The sequence below is a fragment of the Lagenorhynchus albirostris genome, chromosome 11 (genome assembly GCF_949774975.1).
Source record: "Lagenorhynchus albirostris chromosome 11, mLagAlb1.1, whole genome shotgun sequence".
NCBI classification, from domain to species: Eukaryota; Metazoa; Chordata; class Mammalia; order Artiodactyla; family Delphinidae; genus Lagenorhynchus; species Lagenorhynchus albirostris.
In genome coordinates, this window is record NC_083105.1 from 72850180 (window position 1) to 72869431 (window position 19252).

The following is a 19252-nucleotide window of genomic DNA, read 5'->3' on the forward strand; positions in this document are numbered from 1 at the left end:
GTGTGGCGCGTTCAGCCCGGCCGCCCGCAGGCCGCGTCCCCATCAGAGGGGGCAGGGCGCACTCGCCCGTCCAGCAGGAGGCCCCTGAGCGGCCTGCTGGCTCCGCCGCCGCCGCCGCGCTAGCCATTCAGCGCGCCGCGTCTCCGCCCCAGTGCTGGGGGCTGAGCAGGGGAGAAGGGGCGGGCACCCGCGAGCAGTGAATCACCTCCTCCTCCTTCTGCCTCAGCGCTGCTGCCGCCACCTTTCCATTCAGTCGCCCAACATGGCTGGAGCGCGGCGGAGGTGAGCCGTCCGCTTGCAGCTCCAGCCTCCTGCGCGCGACCGCCGCGGCTCCGGCGGCGCCTCAGTTCTGCGGTGCAGAGGCCCAGGGGCCCGGTTGTCGCCTGCCGCCGGCATGTGGGGCGCCCCGGACGAGAGCTCTGTGCGGGTGGCTGTCAGGTGAGGACGGACGCGGCGGCGGGCGGGCTGCGGGCGCGGCGAGGATCTGCTCTGGCCCGGGTCACCGGCCGCCGCGCTGTGGAGATCTGAGAGGTGGCCCGGCGGGGGCCCGGCGGCTCTGGAAACCGAGGCGACGGGTCTCCTCCGGCCTGGCGCGCGCGGCCGAGTGCTGGCTGGGAAACCTCCCGCCCTCGGGCCCCGGGAGTTTGCAGGTGACTGGCAGCTGCGCGGCGCCCGGTCCCGGGGGCGCCTGACTCCTCTAGGGGGAGAAGCCGTCGCCGCCCGCACCAGCCGGGTCGCGCCCCCGAGGAACAGTTGCCTCAGGTTCGGCCGCCTTGGGCGATCGCCTGTCTGGCTTTGCCCGGAGGAGCTGCCCCTCTCCTGGGCTGTGGTTCTCTTCTTATATTTGTAGCGTGACTGTCTTGACGTGTACCTGCAACTCCGGCCTTCGGAGGCAGGAGACAAAGCCTTACAATGGTGGGGGTCTAGATTTCTGTGCAAATGGACGTCTCGTTAAGCATCGGCGGGGACTAGATAGCACCAGCGTGTGGGTATTGAAGACATTTCTGGCGCTGGAAGGGATATTATATTTAAGGGGAAATTCCCTGGTGCTAGGTCTGTAGAAGGAAGAAAACTCCTCAGCAAGTGTAAGGGTTAAATGGGTGACTGGGTGAGAAAGAAACATACTGAGGTTCAGCAGGGTGGTTACAATATAAAATTACATATGCCTGGGTGAGAGTTTTGAAATACTACATACATCAAAATTGTAATTTGGTCAAGGACAGATACACGAGTATTGAATGTAATTTGGATTGTTGATACATATCAAGAAGCAGAGCTCTGACAGTTGCTCATGGAAAATTGCAACATCATCGCTGAAATATTAATGAAGCATTCATGGTAGAGTAAGTGGCGTTGCTTTTATAGCGCTTATAGTCTGTGAATTCGTTTCTCTTTATGTATACATTAAAGATTTATAAAAATAATCTGTCCTCTGAGAAATTATTTTTTAAAATTTTCTACCCTTGTAGTCTTTCTGAAAAGTTATTCTTAAAATCCTATCATGTCAGTATTTCTATAGCTATTTTAGTGACAAATCTTGGTTAGGTATAGAAATGGTAGTTTTATGTATACTTTGTTTCTTTAATCATCTAAAGAATAAAATGAATTATATATATATTTTTCATTCCCTTTACAGACCAGGAGATGGCCACCCATGGAGGTGACTGTTTTATGACTGTTTAGAACCACCTGTTATAAAGCTTTTGAAGTTTTAATTTGGCCTTCTTGGTTATTCTAGGGCTACTTATCCAATTGCTGGATTAGTTTGTTTCTCCTGTTTACTGCTACTACCTCTCTTTTGGCCTTTTAATGCTTATTAGTGACTGTACATGGCAGATGAAGGGGAGAGAGAAAGAGGAAACCCAGTAAGATGCAGTTTTGTTAATTAGCAGGTTTGGTCAAGGAGGGTAAAGAAGAAGCATAAAATAGTAATGAAAACAAACAAAAAAGAAAATTGGCTGTCAGAGAAACTGTTGTTAGAGAGTTAATATTTTTTTAATCTGTGAATTCTCTAGAATATCACAGGGCAGTTTGTTGACCATGCTTTTAAAACTGACGCTGCTTGCAGTGGAGATTAACAGAGACATGAATCACCCTAAAGTGATGTTGACAGATAAATAACTTATACTTGGTTTTGGTATGCATGTTAGCACATTTTTAAGGGAATATGTGTGGGTCTGTTTTTTGGGGAAAGACTTTATAAAAACACGTTGTGAAGTAAGCCACATTGTGAGGATCTTTTTTTTTTCCATTAAATACATTGTCTGAATAGATTGACTCTCTAAACTTACTTTGCATAGGATAAAAATAGCTTATATAGCACTTTGGCATTTATAAAGTGTATGGACATATGTTTTCATTTAAAACAAATATTTATTGAACATAAAATCCCGTCTCTGTTGTCCTAATTTCTGAGTTAAAAATAGCTATAATTATTGGACACATAGTATGTGCCAGGGTCAGTGCTGTGTGTTAAGATGTTTTACATCCTGTGAAATTGCATTTATTCATCATAACAATCTTTGACTTAGGTCCTGTTATTATTATGGCCATTTTATAGGTGAGACACAGAAAGATTAGGTAACCTTCCCCAAGTTAAACTGGTAGCAAGTGGCAGAAACAGAGCTCTAACCCAGACAGCTTGACTCAAGAGCTCAAGTTCTTAACCATTAAATCTACATAGGCGTGAGGCAAGAACATGCTTTGCAAAACTTTACTTGGCTTAAGGTCACTTGCCTCTTCCTGGTTCTGAACTAGTTTAATTACAAATGAATGACTTTGACAGGATATTCATACCTCGATATTCCTAGAAAAGTTAGAGCTCAGAAAGGAGGAAACTGAACTTACCTAAACTATTTCCTCCGATTTTTTAATCTTTCCTGTGACCTCCAGTCTTACCTTCCAGTTTGTGATAGTCTTCATCAGCAGGATAAATAAAGCAATACATAGACACAAATGATCAGGGCACTTGACTTACTTTTCCCCTTCAATGAATAATGTAATAACAAATAATAGAGTTGACTCTACTTATGTAAATGCATAGTGTCCTAGAGGTTCTTGTGTTTAATTAGATATGGAGACTTATCAGTATGTTAAAGCTGATGACTCTATTTTAGGTTTCTCAAATAAGTGCATGGGTCATATACAGCTTTGGGGAAAAGAAGTTAAACAGAAAGTTTCTCATTTAGGAAGAACATTTTAAATTCAATTTCTGAAAATGCCTTTTGGCAGAGTATATCTGAGGTGTTCTGTAGGGTATCTTTCATTGTGGTAGGTATGAATTCAGATCACCCTCCCTGCCCCGCTATCTAACCCCCTGTGGCTATCGAGCACTTGAATTATGATTAATACTGTAACTGAACCAAACCTGGTTCCACTTTCCCAGTGCACAGCAAAGCCAATTTACTGACACCAGGTTGTGGTGAAGTAAAGTACAGCTTATTGCAAGGCATACCCACTCTGGGGCCAAGCAAGGAGAATGGGCAGCTCATGCTCAAAAGACCCAAAGTCCCTGATGGCTTTCAGGGAAGGGTGTTTAAAGGCAAGGTGAGGGAAAGGGTCTCAGGGTGTGTGATCAGTTGTGGATATCTTTCTGATTGGTTGGTGGTGAGGTAACAGGGTGGTATTTCAGGAGTTAACATCATCAACCTTCTGGTTCCAACTGGCCTGGGGTCTACCTGCTTGTGGTCAGCATGCAGTTAATTTCCTTCACCTGGTGGGGGTTTTAGTATCTGTAAAACTACTCAGGGATATGGCTCAGAATATTATCTATAGCTCTTGAGGAACTAAGGGCCCTTGACTTTGTTTTAATAAAAATAAAACTGTTATTATTTTGTCTTGCTTGACTCTTTTCCTTTGTATCTGCATTACTCTGATTAAATATGCTCTTTGGAACTTGGGGAAGGCCTAGGAGGCTAAAGCTTTTCTACAAACAAGAGGCCAGGGACATGGGGAGGGGTGTCTGTCCCTGGGAAGACCCTGCAGGGTCCTGCTTGGTTTCACCACAACTGAGAAACTAAATTTTAATTTTTATTTAATTTTAATTAAATTTAAAAGCTGTCCTTCATTTAGTTTTTGGAAAACTTCTAGGTATGCTTGGAACAATGTGGCTATGTGGACCTATTTTTTATCTGTAAAGTTTATGAAATGTAAATACTTATAAAGTATTTCTGATGAAAATTTAGCCTCCTAATTGACATGTATTGTCTGTGTAATATATATATTCATAAATCATATATATATATGACTTAAAAAACTTAGTGTGAAAAATATATCAATCTTTATATTACATGTTAAAATGATAGTGTTTTGATATGTTGAGTTAAATAAAATATTAAAATTAATTTCATCTATCTCTTTTTCCTTTTTTAAAATATGGCTACCAGAAATTTTAAAATTAAATATAATGTTGCTACCATTATATTTCTATTGGATAGTGCTGCTCTATAGTTTAAAAAAATGTGAGGAAGAAGTATAGAATAAAAATGTTCATAGCCACCACATCATAGATCTGGTATTTTCTGTAGATCAAGAAAATACCAAAATATTGGGTGTCTGTTTTTAGAGTGGTTATATATACACATACACACATATCTATGCACATATGTATGTGTAAGATTTGATTTAACAGCAACATTTTTTCCCTCTGGGTGCATAGGTGTAGAAAGTTATTGATAATAGACTGATGGTAGCTGACTTCCTAGAAAATGTAGTAAGTTCATAAATGTCACCTACAAAAGTGAGCAATTTTTAGTGTATATTCTATTTTTATTATCTAAGTAGTATACTGAATTGAACCATTCAGTTAACTTAAAATAGTAAACTCAAACATTTTGAATTCTAAATCTAAGACTTTATGAAATGATGTGGTGAAGGAAAGTACAGTGTTTGTTGCAAGGCACCAACCATGGGGCCAAGTGAGGGGAATGGGCAGCTCACGCTTTCCCTTTTTCCCACTATGTCTGAATGCTGACATAACATATAAAACATTTTCCCCAAGAATTTTATCTTGCAAAATATGTCAAGAGCTGAAAGAAAATGGAGATACAGAAAGGACCATTGTGTTTTCATGTTATTGTCTATATGTGGTTGTGAGCTACAATTTTTTTCTTGGCTTTGGCAGAGAGCAGGACATATCCTTGACACTGAGTTTGGATTAGTGTGTAATGTTGTCTAATTTGCTGTGTTTTTACCTTACTACAGCACTTTTAAGAAGTGGCATTGCTCAGCTAGCTTAAGTGCTGATTGGATAGTTAAAAGCTCTGTTTTGGGTCTGCCACTGGCACTGATTTGCAATGTGACCTCCCTGAACTTTTCTTTTCCCTCATGCTGAGATGGCAGTGTAAAGGTATTAAGGGTTATAAGAGCCTTTCCATATGCAGTCTGTTAAATATGTGATTTTTTTGTTGTTAGCCAAACTGTTGGTACTAACGGTGCCTCTATATTGACAGGAAGGACCTATTTTGACATTTCAAACTTGTCTTTCCCACAATATGTTTATCGTGGGTACTGTTGTTACTTAAGAGGAAACATTTAGACTTTTGTGATCTCTTTGTCCAATTCTGGCTGTAATACAAATATGCAGTATTTTATTTAATCTACATTAAAACCCTATGAGGTAGGCTGGATAGATACTATCCCTCTTATACAGATGAAAAAGTGAGTCTCAAAGATACTAGGTGACCTGTTCAAGGTTTCTCAGCCACTAAATACCAGAATTGGAACTCAAACTCAAGCTTCCGGTACCTGTTTCTCTGTTCTTAAAAATATTTCCAAATGTTTTCAAAATATTGGGTTGGCCAAACAGTTCATTTGGGTTTTTCCATAAGATGTTATGGGAAAACCCGAGCAAACTGTTTGGCCAACCCAATATTTCACATACTAGTTTCAATGTAATAAGGATCTTTCAAGCTGAAACACGAATATACATGAGGTAAATTATTTGAAACAATTTAATGTTTAGAGAATGTAGAGGCAGATGAGCAAGGCTTTCAGAAATATTTCATGGAAACAGGTGGTTATCTGCTGTTGGTCATTTGTTTATTCCTTTCTTCATGCATCAGACATGTATCATGTGCCTACTATGTGCTGGACACTTTCCTACCACTGAGGATACATGACATACATGACAGACATGGTCCCTGCTTTCATGGAGCTTAGACCTAGCAGTGTGAAGCTCTTTTTAAATGCACAAACTATGTAGGACCTAACACTAAACATATCAACAGCACAATTAGAAATTAAAGACAATTGTTGCAGTTTAGTTTTTATTTGTCTCTTATTTTTTATAGCATTTTTTAGTTCATATATTCCCCAAGAACAGTGATTTAAAAAACAAAAATTATGTCCTACTTCCAAGCATATTTCATACAAAAATTGAACTCCAAAGCCTGTGCATTAGAAGGATATTATTTCTATCTTTGTATGTATGATATAACATGTATGCCCTACTTGTATTGTCTTCACATTTGGATCATAAAGTAAGGGAAATGAAAGAGAGGAGACTAAAGAGCTTGTAGATTATGTGAGCTGAAAGTCAATGAAGTTATTTATTTAAATATGAGTTGATACTTTTTCTTCAGACAAGGTTTATTACATTTATAGTGTGGTAGGTCTGATTGTCATTTGGAACTCCACAGAAGTTCAGATTTCATGTCTATTTATTACTACCCCTTGAGCTCTTACCTGCTAATTAGTTAATATTTTGGTGCATAATTATGGGGTAGTAAATGATGCACTAGAAATTCCAGTTTAGTGAAGCCATGAAAACAGAAATTATCTTGGTAGTTAATTTCATAATCTGCCCAATCTTCCACTTCTCATCCATTTCTCCTCAAAGAAGTGAACTTGGAATATCCCTTATTATGGATGTTTTCCTGTAAGACATGTTACAGCTTCCCTGTGTGACCCTGACTTATAAATGGTTATTTTCTGTCAACATTAGACATGACTTTTATCTAAGTTTCAGATTAGGAAGGAAAATACATCAATGAAAATGCATGCTAGATGACATAATTTGTATTCAGTGTATCATTAGAATAATTTTATTAAAAATAAAATGGATGTTTGTTAGTTTCAGTGCTTCTCTCTGGAGAGTGGATTTGTGAATTCTGTCTTTGAACTTGGTTTCCCAGTGGATTAACTATTTAATCTTCTCAGGGTGTTAAAATAGTTTTCTTGTGGCTCAGGCTTTATTTGAAGCAAATGACAGACAAGCCAAAGGGGGCCATTTTGATGACATCCTACAATTATTATATTTCTTAATGTTTAGGAATTATATTTGAGGTTCCTTTGTTCTTAGTTTTTTTGAAATTATTAGACATTTATATATTGAACATAAGTTTTAGTACCTCTATAATTATTGGATTTAAAATAGATTTTAAAACTGAAAGGGACCTTGAAGGGACTAGCTGGTTGAGGCCCCTTCTTTAAGATGATTGAGGTAATAGAAACACTGAGCAGTTGAGGGAATTGCTTGAAGTTCCACAACTAGCAGCTCAAGTCTTCCGTTGACTGTTGCTGTGGATTTTCTAGGACTTCATGTTTTGCTGGCAGACATCTCAGAAATAGAATAAATTTATATTTTATAAACTACAGTTTTAATCCCTTAAGTGCTCCCTTTAAAAGTTTAATTTGGTATTTCAGTGAGTGCTCCCAATCTCAGTGCCCATTATTTTGGCTTTGTGATTGCTTCAATTCTAGAAACTAGACCAGTGATTCTAAAAAGGACCTCTTAAGAGGTAAAGAGAGAGGGATCCCTGGAGTAGAAATCCAGATCTACATTTTGAGGATCCTATTATATTAAAATGTGAAGAAATGCCAGAACTAGGTTATAAAAATAATATAGACTGTTTTCAACATATACATATAACATATTAATGCTTTAACAACCACCATGGAAATGCAATATCTGTGTAGCTTAATTTGGGAATAGTATTAATCATGTAAATAGGAGGATTTTGTCAATGCTAGGCCTGGGACATGTGGCCTTCTCCCTCTCCCCTCACCTTGGTTCTTAAATTTTTTTTTTTTCCTACCCCAACAGATTTGAGGATTATAGCACATTCCAATAATAATGGCAGCCTCACTATGGAGGGATGGCTGGAGGGTGGGGAAAGGTAGAGGTAGGGTGGGGTCAGTGTGGTATATTTATTGGGATCTGGAATTGGAGCTGGAGGTAGAAATCTGAGTGGTTTAAAACAAAAACACTTTTGAGTATTACTTTACTAGAAAGGTGGTTCTTAAACTTTTAAATAACGTCTCAGTCCCTCCTATCCTTATTTTAGAAGGAAGTAAAGGATACAATACATTTTGGCCATACTGGAGGCCTGTCATCCAAAAAATATCCTAAATCCTACCTCTACTTGAAGCTTTTCTAGACTTCATGCAGGGAAATTTCTGCGTTTTGGGGCCGCAGACCTTCTTTATGTGATTCTCTCTCTCTCTCTCAAATTCCAGTGAGAGAGGTATACACAATATTATGATTTTCACTGTTCAGCTTGAAATGTCCCTCAAACTGAGAGAATATTTGACATTTTTGTAAAAGAATGTGCTAATATACTGACAGCACTATTACAATAGAACATTTGAAGGACATTGGGGTTATTGAATTGAAACAAGCTGATATCTACATGTCCAGATTTGGAATGAAGGTCATTCAGGATTTAGCCCCAGGCTAACTTTACTTGGGTACTGTTTAGAGCAAGGAAACCAAGAAATTTTTCAAACTTGGTTTTAGAGAGGTGGGCATCCTGAACCCACCCAGGGGCTAAATCAAGGACAGCTTAAAGTTTATTCCCTACTCTTTGGATCTCTTAGTATGTAGTAAAATTTTAGTTTTCGAGATTGGATTTGACCTTATTCTCAATTTGGGGGAGCTATGTCTATCACTTAGGCACAACAATATCAGTTCTTCTGAGTAGGATGAATGAATTATATTTTTTCAGAGTAGATATTCACATTATTTGACACAGCTACATAGAATAAATAAGAGGCTTTTTCTTTCAGCAAACAGGAATAAGAAACCTTGGAGAGGGTCAAGCTGTAGTTAATTATTATGATGTGGTATATTGATCACATGGTGTACTAATGAGGCATAGGGCACCTCTACTCTCAGTTGTATGCCTTATAATGTTAATTTACTTTTTTAGATCAAAATTCATTCATTTATGACATAATTATTGAATGTCTATTGTGTACTGGAATCACATAAGTTGGAGGCATTAAAGCAATTGGAAACGATGTGATATAATAGAATGAACATTGGATGATTAGAAAACTGTTTTCGTCTAACCAGTGATAAACTTGGCTTTGTGTATAGATAGTTCTCCACCTACCTCAGTGGACTCGGGAAAAGAACAACAGAGACAACCGTGGGAAAGCATATGGAAAATGGTTTTTACACAAACACAGGCAGTAATACTATTAGAGATGAGTTTGATATATAACCAACGATGAATATATTCGTTATATTCCAAACTCTAGCAATTAGATTAGTCATTCTCTAATATGTAAGCCATAACTTGAATTTTCAAAGTACTTTTATAGGTGTTGTGTCTGTTCTCTTGCTTTTTGAGTGCCTATTACTTACACCACTATGAATGTAACAAAAATGCATATAAATACTTCCAAAAACCTTACTTTACCCAGTCTCCTAATTTTCATTTTGCTTCCACATGTAAATCACATACTATCCTTCTCTATCTTACCAAATTGCTTTTTAAATAGTTTACTAAAATCCACCATTTTTATTCTTTTCTTTCTCTTCTCACACAAGACTTTCAGTTGGTATGGTTTATAGTGTTTGTAAAGTTACTACTATATTCTTTGTGAGATTAACAATAATATTGTTATATTTTCCATTAGTTGCTTAACCTGATGTAAGACAATGATGACTAAATTGGTTAATAATAGTGTGAATTTTCCTTCTGAATTGGCTTGCACCAATGTTGAAAATGTTGCTAATGCTTTCCTTGCTGCATCTATCTCATCAACCTTGGCAACAATACACTAAACCAAGTTGCGGGTTAAAGAGCGTTGTAAGGAGTAAACTGAGTAAAAAGACTAGAAGTAATAAAAACACAGAATTTAAAAAATATATTTACATTTTCTGTAAAATTTTTTTCTGGCACCTGGAGCTGATGGGCAATGTTCCTGCAGAGTTCATTGATAGATGTATATGAAGACTTAGCTGAAAGCATTTTAAAAGAAGGCTGATACTTAGAAGCAGAAAATAGACCTTGCAAGCGCAGTCTGTCTCCAAAATCAGCTTTTAATTTCATAAGTTTTATTTGATATTTTTTCTGTTATTGAAATAATGTAATCAAATTAGAAAAAGTATCTGGGAAAAGAGAAAAGCAATCAATCAATGTTTACCACCATGATATAATTACTACTAGCATTTTGTATATTTATTTTTAATCTTTTTATATGTGTACTTATATATATATATTTTTAAAGAGTGTCTTCTAATTAATTTATGTATTTATTTTTGTCTGTGTTGGGTCTTTGTTTCTGTGTGAGGGCTTTCTCTAGTTGTGGCAAGTGGGGGCCACTCATCGTGGTGCATGGGCCTCTCACTGTCGCGGCCTCTCCCATTGCGGAGCACAGGCTCCAGACGTGCAGGCTCAGTAGTTGTGGCTCACGGGCCTAGTTGCTCCGCGGCATGTGGGATCCTCCGAGACCAGGGCTTGAACCTGTGTCCCCTGCATTAGCAGGCAGATTTTCCACCACTGCGCCACAAGGGAAGCCCTACTTATATATTTTTTAAATTGCTGCAATGTGTATACACTTTTATAGCCTGATATTTACCACTTTATAGAGTAAAGCATAAGAATTTTTCCATGTCTTTATATTAAAGAAGGGCATTTTGAGTTAACATGCTAAATGTTACACATCATCTGCCTTATTTCATTAATTCAATTCAGTTTCTATTAAATTCCATATATCAAACAGTAATTTAATTGTCAAGCCTTTACTGTCTAATAAGGATGTTAATTTCATTTTCTAAGAGTTGTGCAGTGTCTTACGTTTCTTGGTAACACTTTCACTTCCACTGATGAGCAAAAAGTCTACAAATGACTATTTCTTGGAATTGAAAGGGGAGGGTAGTGCTTCTTACCCAGAATATATGATTAAATGTTATGGTACTGAGGATGCTTTTCAGAAAAAGATGTACTGATAATAAAATTTTTAATTTTTCAGCTATATCTATAGCAACATAAATAATGTATTAGTATAATACACTTTCACTCAACACATTAGTCTAAGCCACTGATGGTAAAGTAAATCAAACACAGATCTATAACCATGAAACTTGAACTTGAAAATCAGTGCATATCTAAAGTGTTTTATTTTGCTTGTGTTCACCTAATTCAACACAAAACAATTTTGTTTGAGCAGCCTGTTGGTAATGTAGTCTGCATCTGTCCTGCCATAAAATGGAAGTTGTCCACTGCTGATAAAACATGAGATTACAGATTTCATTCCTAGTTATTTGGACTGCCACTTAAGGTTAATTCAGATGTGACATCTGTGACATTTTCAAGTCTCAATTTACAAAATGATGCTTTTGAATTTTAGTTTGCCAACTTGGCATTAGATTGGGAACATTCCATCTGTCCTTGATTATATTCTTACCTATTTTGTTACATAAGTGTAATTGGACTGTTAACTTTGTAGCAGATTCAGTTCCTGTCTTTGAGTATAGGGTTTCCTTAGTTTTCTCTGGTTCTTAATTTTGTACTAACTTAGTATAACTCATCATAATTTTATTTACCTTTGCATGTGTTCTGTGACTGCAGCTCTCAACATAGAGTAAGTCAAAGACTGTTCATGATTTTGCAGTTTTAAATTTCAGCACATTTTGACATCAGTTTCTGTGGTTTCATTTTATATGTTTCAATATTAGGAGTCTACCTTGTTCTATTTAAAAATAGGTGTAATGAAATTGTGTTATTGTGTGCTGTGTATACTGATGATCTGTAAGTCCAGTTGATTTCAGTGTAATGGTAATAAGGCCAAGATTACGAATTTGATCTTTAATTTTTAAATTTTTTGGCTGCGTTGGGTCTTTGTTGCTGCGCCTGGGCTTTCTCTAGTTGCAGTGAGTGGGGGCTACTCTTTGTTGCGGTCAGGCTTCTCATTGCCATGGCTTCTCTTGTTAAGGAGCACGGGCTCTAGGCACGCGGGCTTCAGTAGTTGCAGCACGTGGGGTCAGTAGTTGTGGCTCGCGGGCTCTAGGGTGCAGGCTCAGTAGTTGTGGCGTATGGGCTGAGCTGCTCCGCGGCATGTGGGATCCTTCTGGACCAAGGCTCAAACCCATGTCCCCTGCATTGGCAGGCGAATTCTTAACCACTGTGCCAGCAGGGAAGTCCCTTTGCTGCTTTTTTTTTTTTTTTTTTTTTTGCGGTACGCGGGCCTCTCACTGTTGTGGCCTCTCCCGTTTGCGGAGCACAGGCTCCGGATGCGCAGGCTCAGTGGCCGTGGCTCACGGGCCCAGCCGCGCCGCGGCATGTGGGATCTTCCCGGACCGGGGCCCGAACCCGCATCCCCTGCATCGGCAGGCGGACTCTCAACCACTGCACCACCCAGCAAGCCCCCTTTGCTGCTTTTTAATGTAACCTTTAGAATTATAATAAATACTGCATCTCAGAAGTAGCAGCTGGATATTAGTGAGGATGACTCAGTACAAATTAGCTAATGCTGGTGAAAAATACGCCAACCATGTTCCAGAATTTTCATCCCCTTCCTTAGATTATTATGACTGAAAATATTTTATATTCAATGTCTATAGGAAGTCTAGGAAATATTGTTATATTCAAAGTCTACAGGGGCTTGATAAGAGAAAATGATCTACCTCATATGTTTGTTGTGAGAATTAAGATAATATATGTAAACCCTTATACTACTGGTACTTAGTAAGTGTTTTGTAAAAAGTCGTAGTATTGTCATTTTAGTTTCATTATTTTTCTCTCCTCAGTACCTCTGAGCTTCTTGGTCAGTTCCAAATAAAGCCACAAGTAAATCAGAGCAGTGTTATTTGGCCCACCTGCCCATTAGTTTGAAATTTGTTTTGCTGCTCCAAACTTAAATGTCTATGTTTTTTGGGTCATAGCTTTCCCTGTAACCTCCTATTTTATTTGTCCAGACTTGGCTTCTGTCTTGGTTTCCTGATTTATATCCCCTTTCTCATATCTTGGATCCAGATCCACTCAATTAAGTGAAATTATTGGAAGCCCCATTTCTGTGGAGGGGAAACATCCCTTTTTTTTCCCAACTGGAGTGTCCTTCAGCTCATGTGGGCCACTCAGAATGGGAAGTCACCACCAGGTTGAATCTACTTTTGTACATGTGCTGGCACTGATCAAGCCTGAGTCACCCTGGACCTCACTTCACTTCCACGTCACCTAGGCCCCTGGCCAGGCTAGCTGTCCAACTTTCTTCCTTAACCCATGCCAGCCTGGAGGCCCCAGTATGTTTTGAGACAGATTTTACCTGAGATCAAGAAGCTGCGATTTTGGTAGGGGACTGACATGAAACACATACGCACACAGATACACACGACCCCCACCCCCCCAAAAAAGATAAAATCCACTAGAAGTTGATAAATCTGGCCAATATAGTATAAAATATATTAATGTTAATAAACAAATTATTGAATAAATTGATATTTGTTTTTTAATCTCAGTTGATGGAAAAGATTCTCAACTTGTACCCATGATATTTTGGTCAAAAATGATATATTGGAATTATCAGGAAACTTTGAAGTTTTGAGACATCATTTATGGCTCTCCTCATTGTCATTCTGAAATGTAAAATTATGGTCACTCCTGAACTGTGCCTACCTTCACATTGATATGAAAATGTTCTCTTGGCTTCTGCTGTGGCCATATAACATATATACAGCGATGGACTGGCATCTCAGTTTGAGTAAAGCTGTCCATAGACTGTGTGTTGAGCTAGGCCAGGCCACTTGTATGCACTCTGCAATTGCTCAGTATGGGACTGGCACATCTAGGTGAGTTGGCCATTGCTTTTTCTCATAGCAGCTTCGCTGACAATGAGATGGGATAGGCAAGAAGAGTAATGTTGAGGGATCAAGGGCACTGATTCTTGAAATCAAGTAGCCATTCTGGCTCCTGACAGCCCTGCATTCGAGATTAAAAGCATCATGGCTCCCAGTATCCAGTATCCATCAAGGAACTTCCAAAAACTGGTACATCTCTCTTTTTTCTGGGTTCACATTCTTTATTATCCCTTTACCCCATCCCTGCCTTACTTTTATTTTCCCTTGCAGCATGGCTTATTGAAAAGAGCATAGACTTTAGAGTCACAAAGATTGGAGTTCAGAATTTTAGGACAGCCACTCAACCTTTATGACCCTTAGTTTTCTCCTGTGTAAAATAGAGTTAATACCTTCTTCATAGGGCTGTTAAAATTATATGACTGTTGTAAATGCATTGCATTTAGAAGTGCTTGGGAGATGTCAGATTCTTTTTTCCTTTTTTAGTTATTGTTCCTTCCTTCTTCTTACCACCTCTATCCTCTCTCTCTCTCTCTCTCTCTCTCTCTCTCTCTCTCTATATATATATATATGTAAATAATATATTTAAATCTCTTCCTCTTCTGGATAAGACTTGTAGTGACTAACCACTATTTCTTTCTAATCACTTCGAGGTATGGATAATTCCTTTAGTGAACTCTTGTCCTCCTTCTTAGTTTCTCTGTGAAGTGGAGATCATAAGAATACTAATTTCATGTGATAGTTATGAGAATTAACTGGCATATTTATAAAGCACTCAGAATAATGCTTGGCATATATAGGCCCTCAACAGATATCAATTGTAGTCATTCACTTGCAAAAATTTCTTTCTTTAGCAGGGATTCTTTCAAGTCTTTACTTGGGGACCCTTTTACAATTTATTATGTCTCTTTCTAACGATGAAGGAAAGGGATAATGGGTGGTGGGAGCCATAGGGAGAGACACAAACTTTGAGTTATAAGATGAATAAGTCCTGGGGCCCTAATGTATAACATGGTAACTAAAGTTGATAACGCTGTATTGTATAGTTGAAATTTGCTGGGAGAACTTAAGCATTCTTACCAAAAGGAAAAAAAAAAAAAAAGGCAAATATGTGAGGTAATGAATGTGTAAATTGATGGGAGGAACCCTTTCACATGTTTATGTATATCAAAATCATCATAATGTAAACTTTATCATAATTTTATTTGTCAATTATATCTCAATAAAGCTGTAAAAAAGGATGATAATAGTGCATTTATGTTAGATAATATATGACGTCATGTTAACCAGCTGATGTTATTAGCATTGTATTTATATGGTAGAATGGATGTCTTGGTTTGTTGAATACATTGAGTTGTGAAAGTCAAGACAGATCATCATGCTTTCTTGACCAGGTTGAATAAAATATTTTCTTAGTCTTTGTCCTCTGTTGTAAGTAAGGAATTACATTCCTTTCTTGTTTATCTTTAAGGACATGGAAATACTTGTTGATTTCCAGCTGCTTACCTGGAAAGGCGAGCTGACCGACATGTTAATCCTTAAACTGCTTAAGTATATTGCTTGTTATATCATTAACCTGAGCACACTCTACATATGCCAAGAGTTTTTACTAAGACCCCAAAAGTGACCAGAAATACACACATACTCACACCCTCACTCATATGTATATATGCACACAGCCTCACAATGTACATATACATACATGCTCACATACATGTATACACACATACATACACACTCATTTTATATATAAGCTGTGGGAGAACATCTTACTATTTACACACCTGATGTGAGGTAATTGAAAGATTTGATTGAGGTGACAGAGTTCTTTTGCTAACTTAAGACATTTGATTAATTTTGGCATTCCTTTTTTAGTAGTTCATATTATGAGATGTCATTTTGCAAATTTTTAGTTTAATTACTCTGATTAGAGAAGAATAAAATCAATTTGTGACTCTTTTATTCCTTAGAACCTTATTCAATAATCAGGTCTTCCATTTTTATGCAGTATTAGCTGCTGAAATTTGACTAGATGACTAGTTTTGTTTGCACTGAAAAATAAGTTTCTGATACAGTATCAACAAACAAAGTCAGAAACACAAATGACCCTGAAAACAAGTTTCACTTTTTAAAACAAACCTGTTTAGAAAACAAACTTGATTGAACTGGTAAAATAAATACCTTTTGTGTCCTTCACAAATTGGTTTACTGTGAAATGAAACACTGTGATAACAAATGAAGTTAAAAAATATGTGGTAGAAAGTTAAGTGAACTACTGAAGATGACTTAAGACAGCCTTAAAACTTAAGACAAGCCCCACTTGCTGTCTTTGACAAGCAGAAAAATACTCCAAATATCAGTTATCAAAATAATAACCGCAGCAGTAGAGATAGAGTAATGTAACTGAGGATGGATATTCTTCAAAATCATGTTAGATTCCCTACCCTTGCTTATATATTTGTTTTCTGTACATTCAAACAACCATGCTCTCTATGTGAAAAAAGGATGCAATAACAGGAATTTCTGTTGCCAAAAGCAGTCATCTTTGTGCCTTTTTTTGACTATCAAATATGTTTATTTGTACATTACATAATTTTCCTTTTATGATTGAATCTTTTAAGATGAACTTTGGTGATGAAAGTAATGCATTTGGACTTTGAGTTCAGATCTCTTCTGTTCCACTGACTCACTTTTAGGTGGCAGTGATGTAAGAGTAACCCTGTGAAAAAATAACGTGATGCTTCTCTATGACTCAGGTTCATCTATGTGTAAAGTAGTGGATTATACTTCTGCTATGTACATTACAGCCTCTTTGTAAAGTGCAGACAGTAAAAGTGTAAAAAGAAGGCTATTACTCCAAGCTCACTGTAAGCAAAACAGAAGTTACTTAAGTATATTTTGATATCTAAAATGGAGGAATAAAAGTGATTTGTGAGGATAATTAGTAGCTCCCATCCCGACCATTCTAATTCAATTTGACCAAATAAATTTAATATACTTCAATTTAGTCCAGTTCAAATTCATTAGTTATTGAACCCCACTAAAATTGTGCACTCAATTTTGCACACTAAAATTTTTCACTCAATAAAACCCCACTAAAATTGTGCACTCAATAAAAAGTGCACTCAAAACACTTTGTTAGGCACTGGGAAATGCAAGATGAATCAGATGTGGATTTTGCCCTTGACAAACTCAGTCCAGTTGGGAGAGTCTTGCATGTCATTACAAGATGGCTTTCCCATGAAACATGACAACAATTAAGTTTAAACACATTATGTTCAAGTTATTAGAGTAGTTTACCTCTATAGCCATTGTGACCACATTAGCACACTTTCTAAAACAGAAAAGTGACTCCTTATTTTCCAAAATAGTAATATAAACTCTTCTTAATAAATTTAAGTCCCATGACATCTAATCTTTCCCTTCTCCTAATCTTTAACATAGCCCTGTTCATCTATTTGCTTATTTTCCCTCTGTGCTTATCCTTTGTAATCTTTCCTAATTTTATGCTCATTCCATTAAAAAAGTCCGTTTCCATAAATTTCATCCTATTTTCATAAGATATTAATAGCAAAAATGTATTGATAACAGCTCATTCCCACATACAAATACATGAATACATGCACATACATGCACGTCTGTGCATACTCACATGTAAACACACATCCTTTTCCCATACAGTTAATTAATAACTAATTCATTCAGAGTGGCTAGGTTGGATCTGAGTGAGGCAGGAAGCTTCTATGGAAAGTTTCCTAAAATATTCCATTTCTAAGAATAGTTTGAATAAAATTTAAAAATCCCTTTGTTAATTGCATATCTTTTTCTTATGTACATTACTTCATCAGTCCTAGTGTCCTGTGGGTAATAGGCTGTGTTTTTTTCAGGGGACTGATGATCTGTTTTATCTTTCAAGACCCAAAGACCCAAGCACTTTGAGCATTTAATATTGGTAGAGTTATAGTCTTCTAGATGTCCTTGGCAGATATTATTCAGTCTTACTTCTGTTAGATGTACCTTTCATAGTTGCCAGCTCTTCTTATAAGGAAGTGGCAGAAACAGGTTCCTAAGAGAAGAATGGGCTTTGACATCAAGAGACTTGTTTGAACCTGACTCCTTTCCTAGTTTTTAACCTTGGGTGAATTGTTTAAGCTGCCTGAACCTCAGTTTCCTCATCTGTAAAATGATACATACCTCATGGAATTATTCTTCTCTAAGAGTTCCTCTCCTGCCTAATTCTCCTGTGTTTACATATGTAAGCCTAATGTATGATACATGATAGTTTGCTTTGTAAACAGGGGTTAGAGGTGCTGACCCTCCCCTCCACGCAGTCAAAAATCCTTTTATAACTTTACAGTCATCCTTCTTTTTCTGCAATTCTGCATCCATGGTTTCAACCGACCTTGGATTGTGTAGTACAGTATTTAAAAAAATCCACATATTTTTTTATTTAAAAAAATCCACATATAAGTCAACAGGCGTAGTTAAAACCCGTGTTATTCAAGGGTCAAGTGTAGTTGTCTTTAGTATCTTGGGTTAGAAGTGTAGTTTTCTGTAGTATCTTGGGTTAGTTTCTCTTCTTCCTCAAATGGATTTTGAATTATTTAAGAGTAACAGTACTTTTATTTCTTCTTTGTCCTTCTCTGTGAAGTGCTTAACACATCAGTAGGCATGTCAGACTTGGTCCTCAACACTGGAGGAGAAAAATATAGTATACTCCTGATTATTTTGAGACTTTAGTGAGTCTGTCAAAAATATTTGACTGCCATTGATGTTCCAGGAAGAGTGTTCTGGGTGTGGAGGATATATTGATAGATGCGAGCAAGACAAGTGTTTCTACTTTCAAGGAGTTAACATTGGATAAGGATAGAGACAGTAAAAAAAAAAAAAAAAAAAAAAAAGTTCAGCTGCTGATAAGTGCTGTGGAGACGATGAGACAATATGCTTGAGGGTAATTGGCCTTGGCTGGGAAGGAGACACTTGAGTTAAAATGTGAATTTTGAAAGGTGAGCCATGAGAAGATCTGAGAGAAGAGCATTGTAAGCAAAAGCAAGTGCAGAAGCCATGAAAAATAAGCTGACATGTTAGTGGAATGGTAAGAAGCAGGATAGCCAGATACAGCAAATGAAAAAGAGGATGGAGATAATAACAGAGAGGTAGGCAGGAGCCAGATTGTTTAGGGCCTTGTAGTCTAGAATGGAAATTTTGGACTTAATTTTAGTCAGAAGG

The 19252-nt window shown here is 37.7% G+C and overlaps 1 protein-coding gene across 5 annotated transcripts in view; it reads left to right on the forward strand.

Annotated features, from left to right (window-relative positions):
- Positions 1–263: 263 nt before the first annotated feature.
- Positions 264–19252, forward strand: part of KIF21A (kinesin family member 21A) — a 159147-nt gene continuing 140158 nt past the window's right edge. For all 5 annotated transcript variants that reach the window (XM_060166544.1, XM_060166545.1, XM_060166549.1 and 2 more), the window contains exon 1: positions 264–438. In XM_060166544.1, coding sequence (XP_060022527.1) covers positions 395–438 — 44 coding nt within the window. In that variant the 5' untranslated portion in view covers positions 264–394. The remainder of the gene's footprint in view (positions 439–19252) is intronic.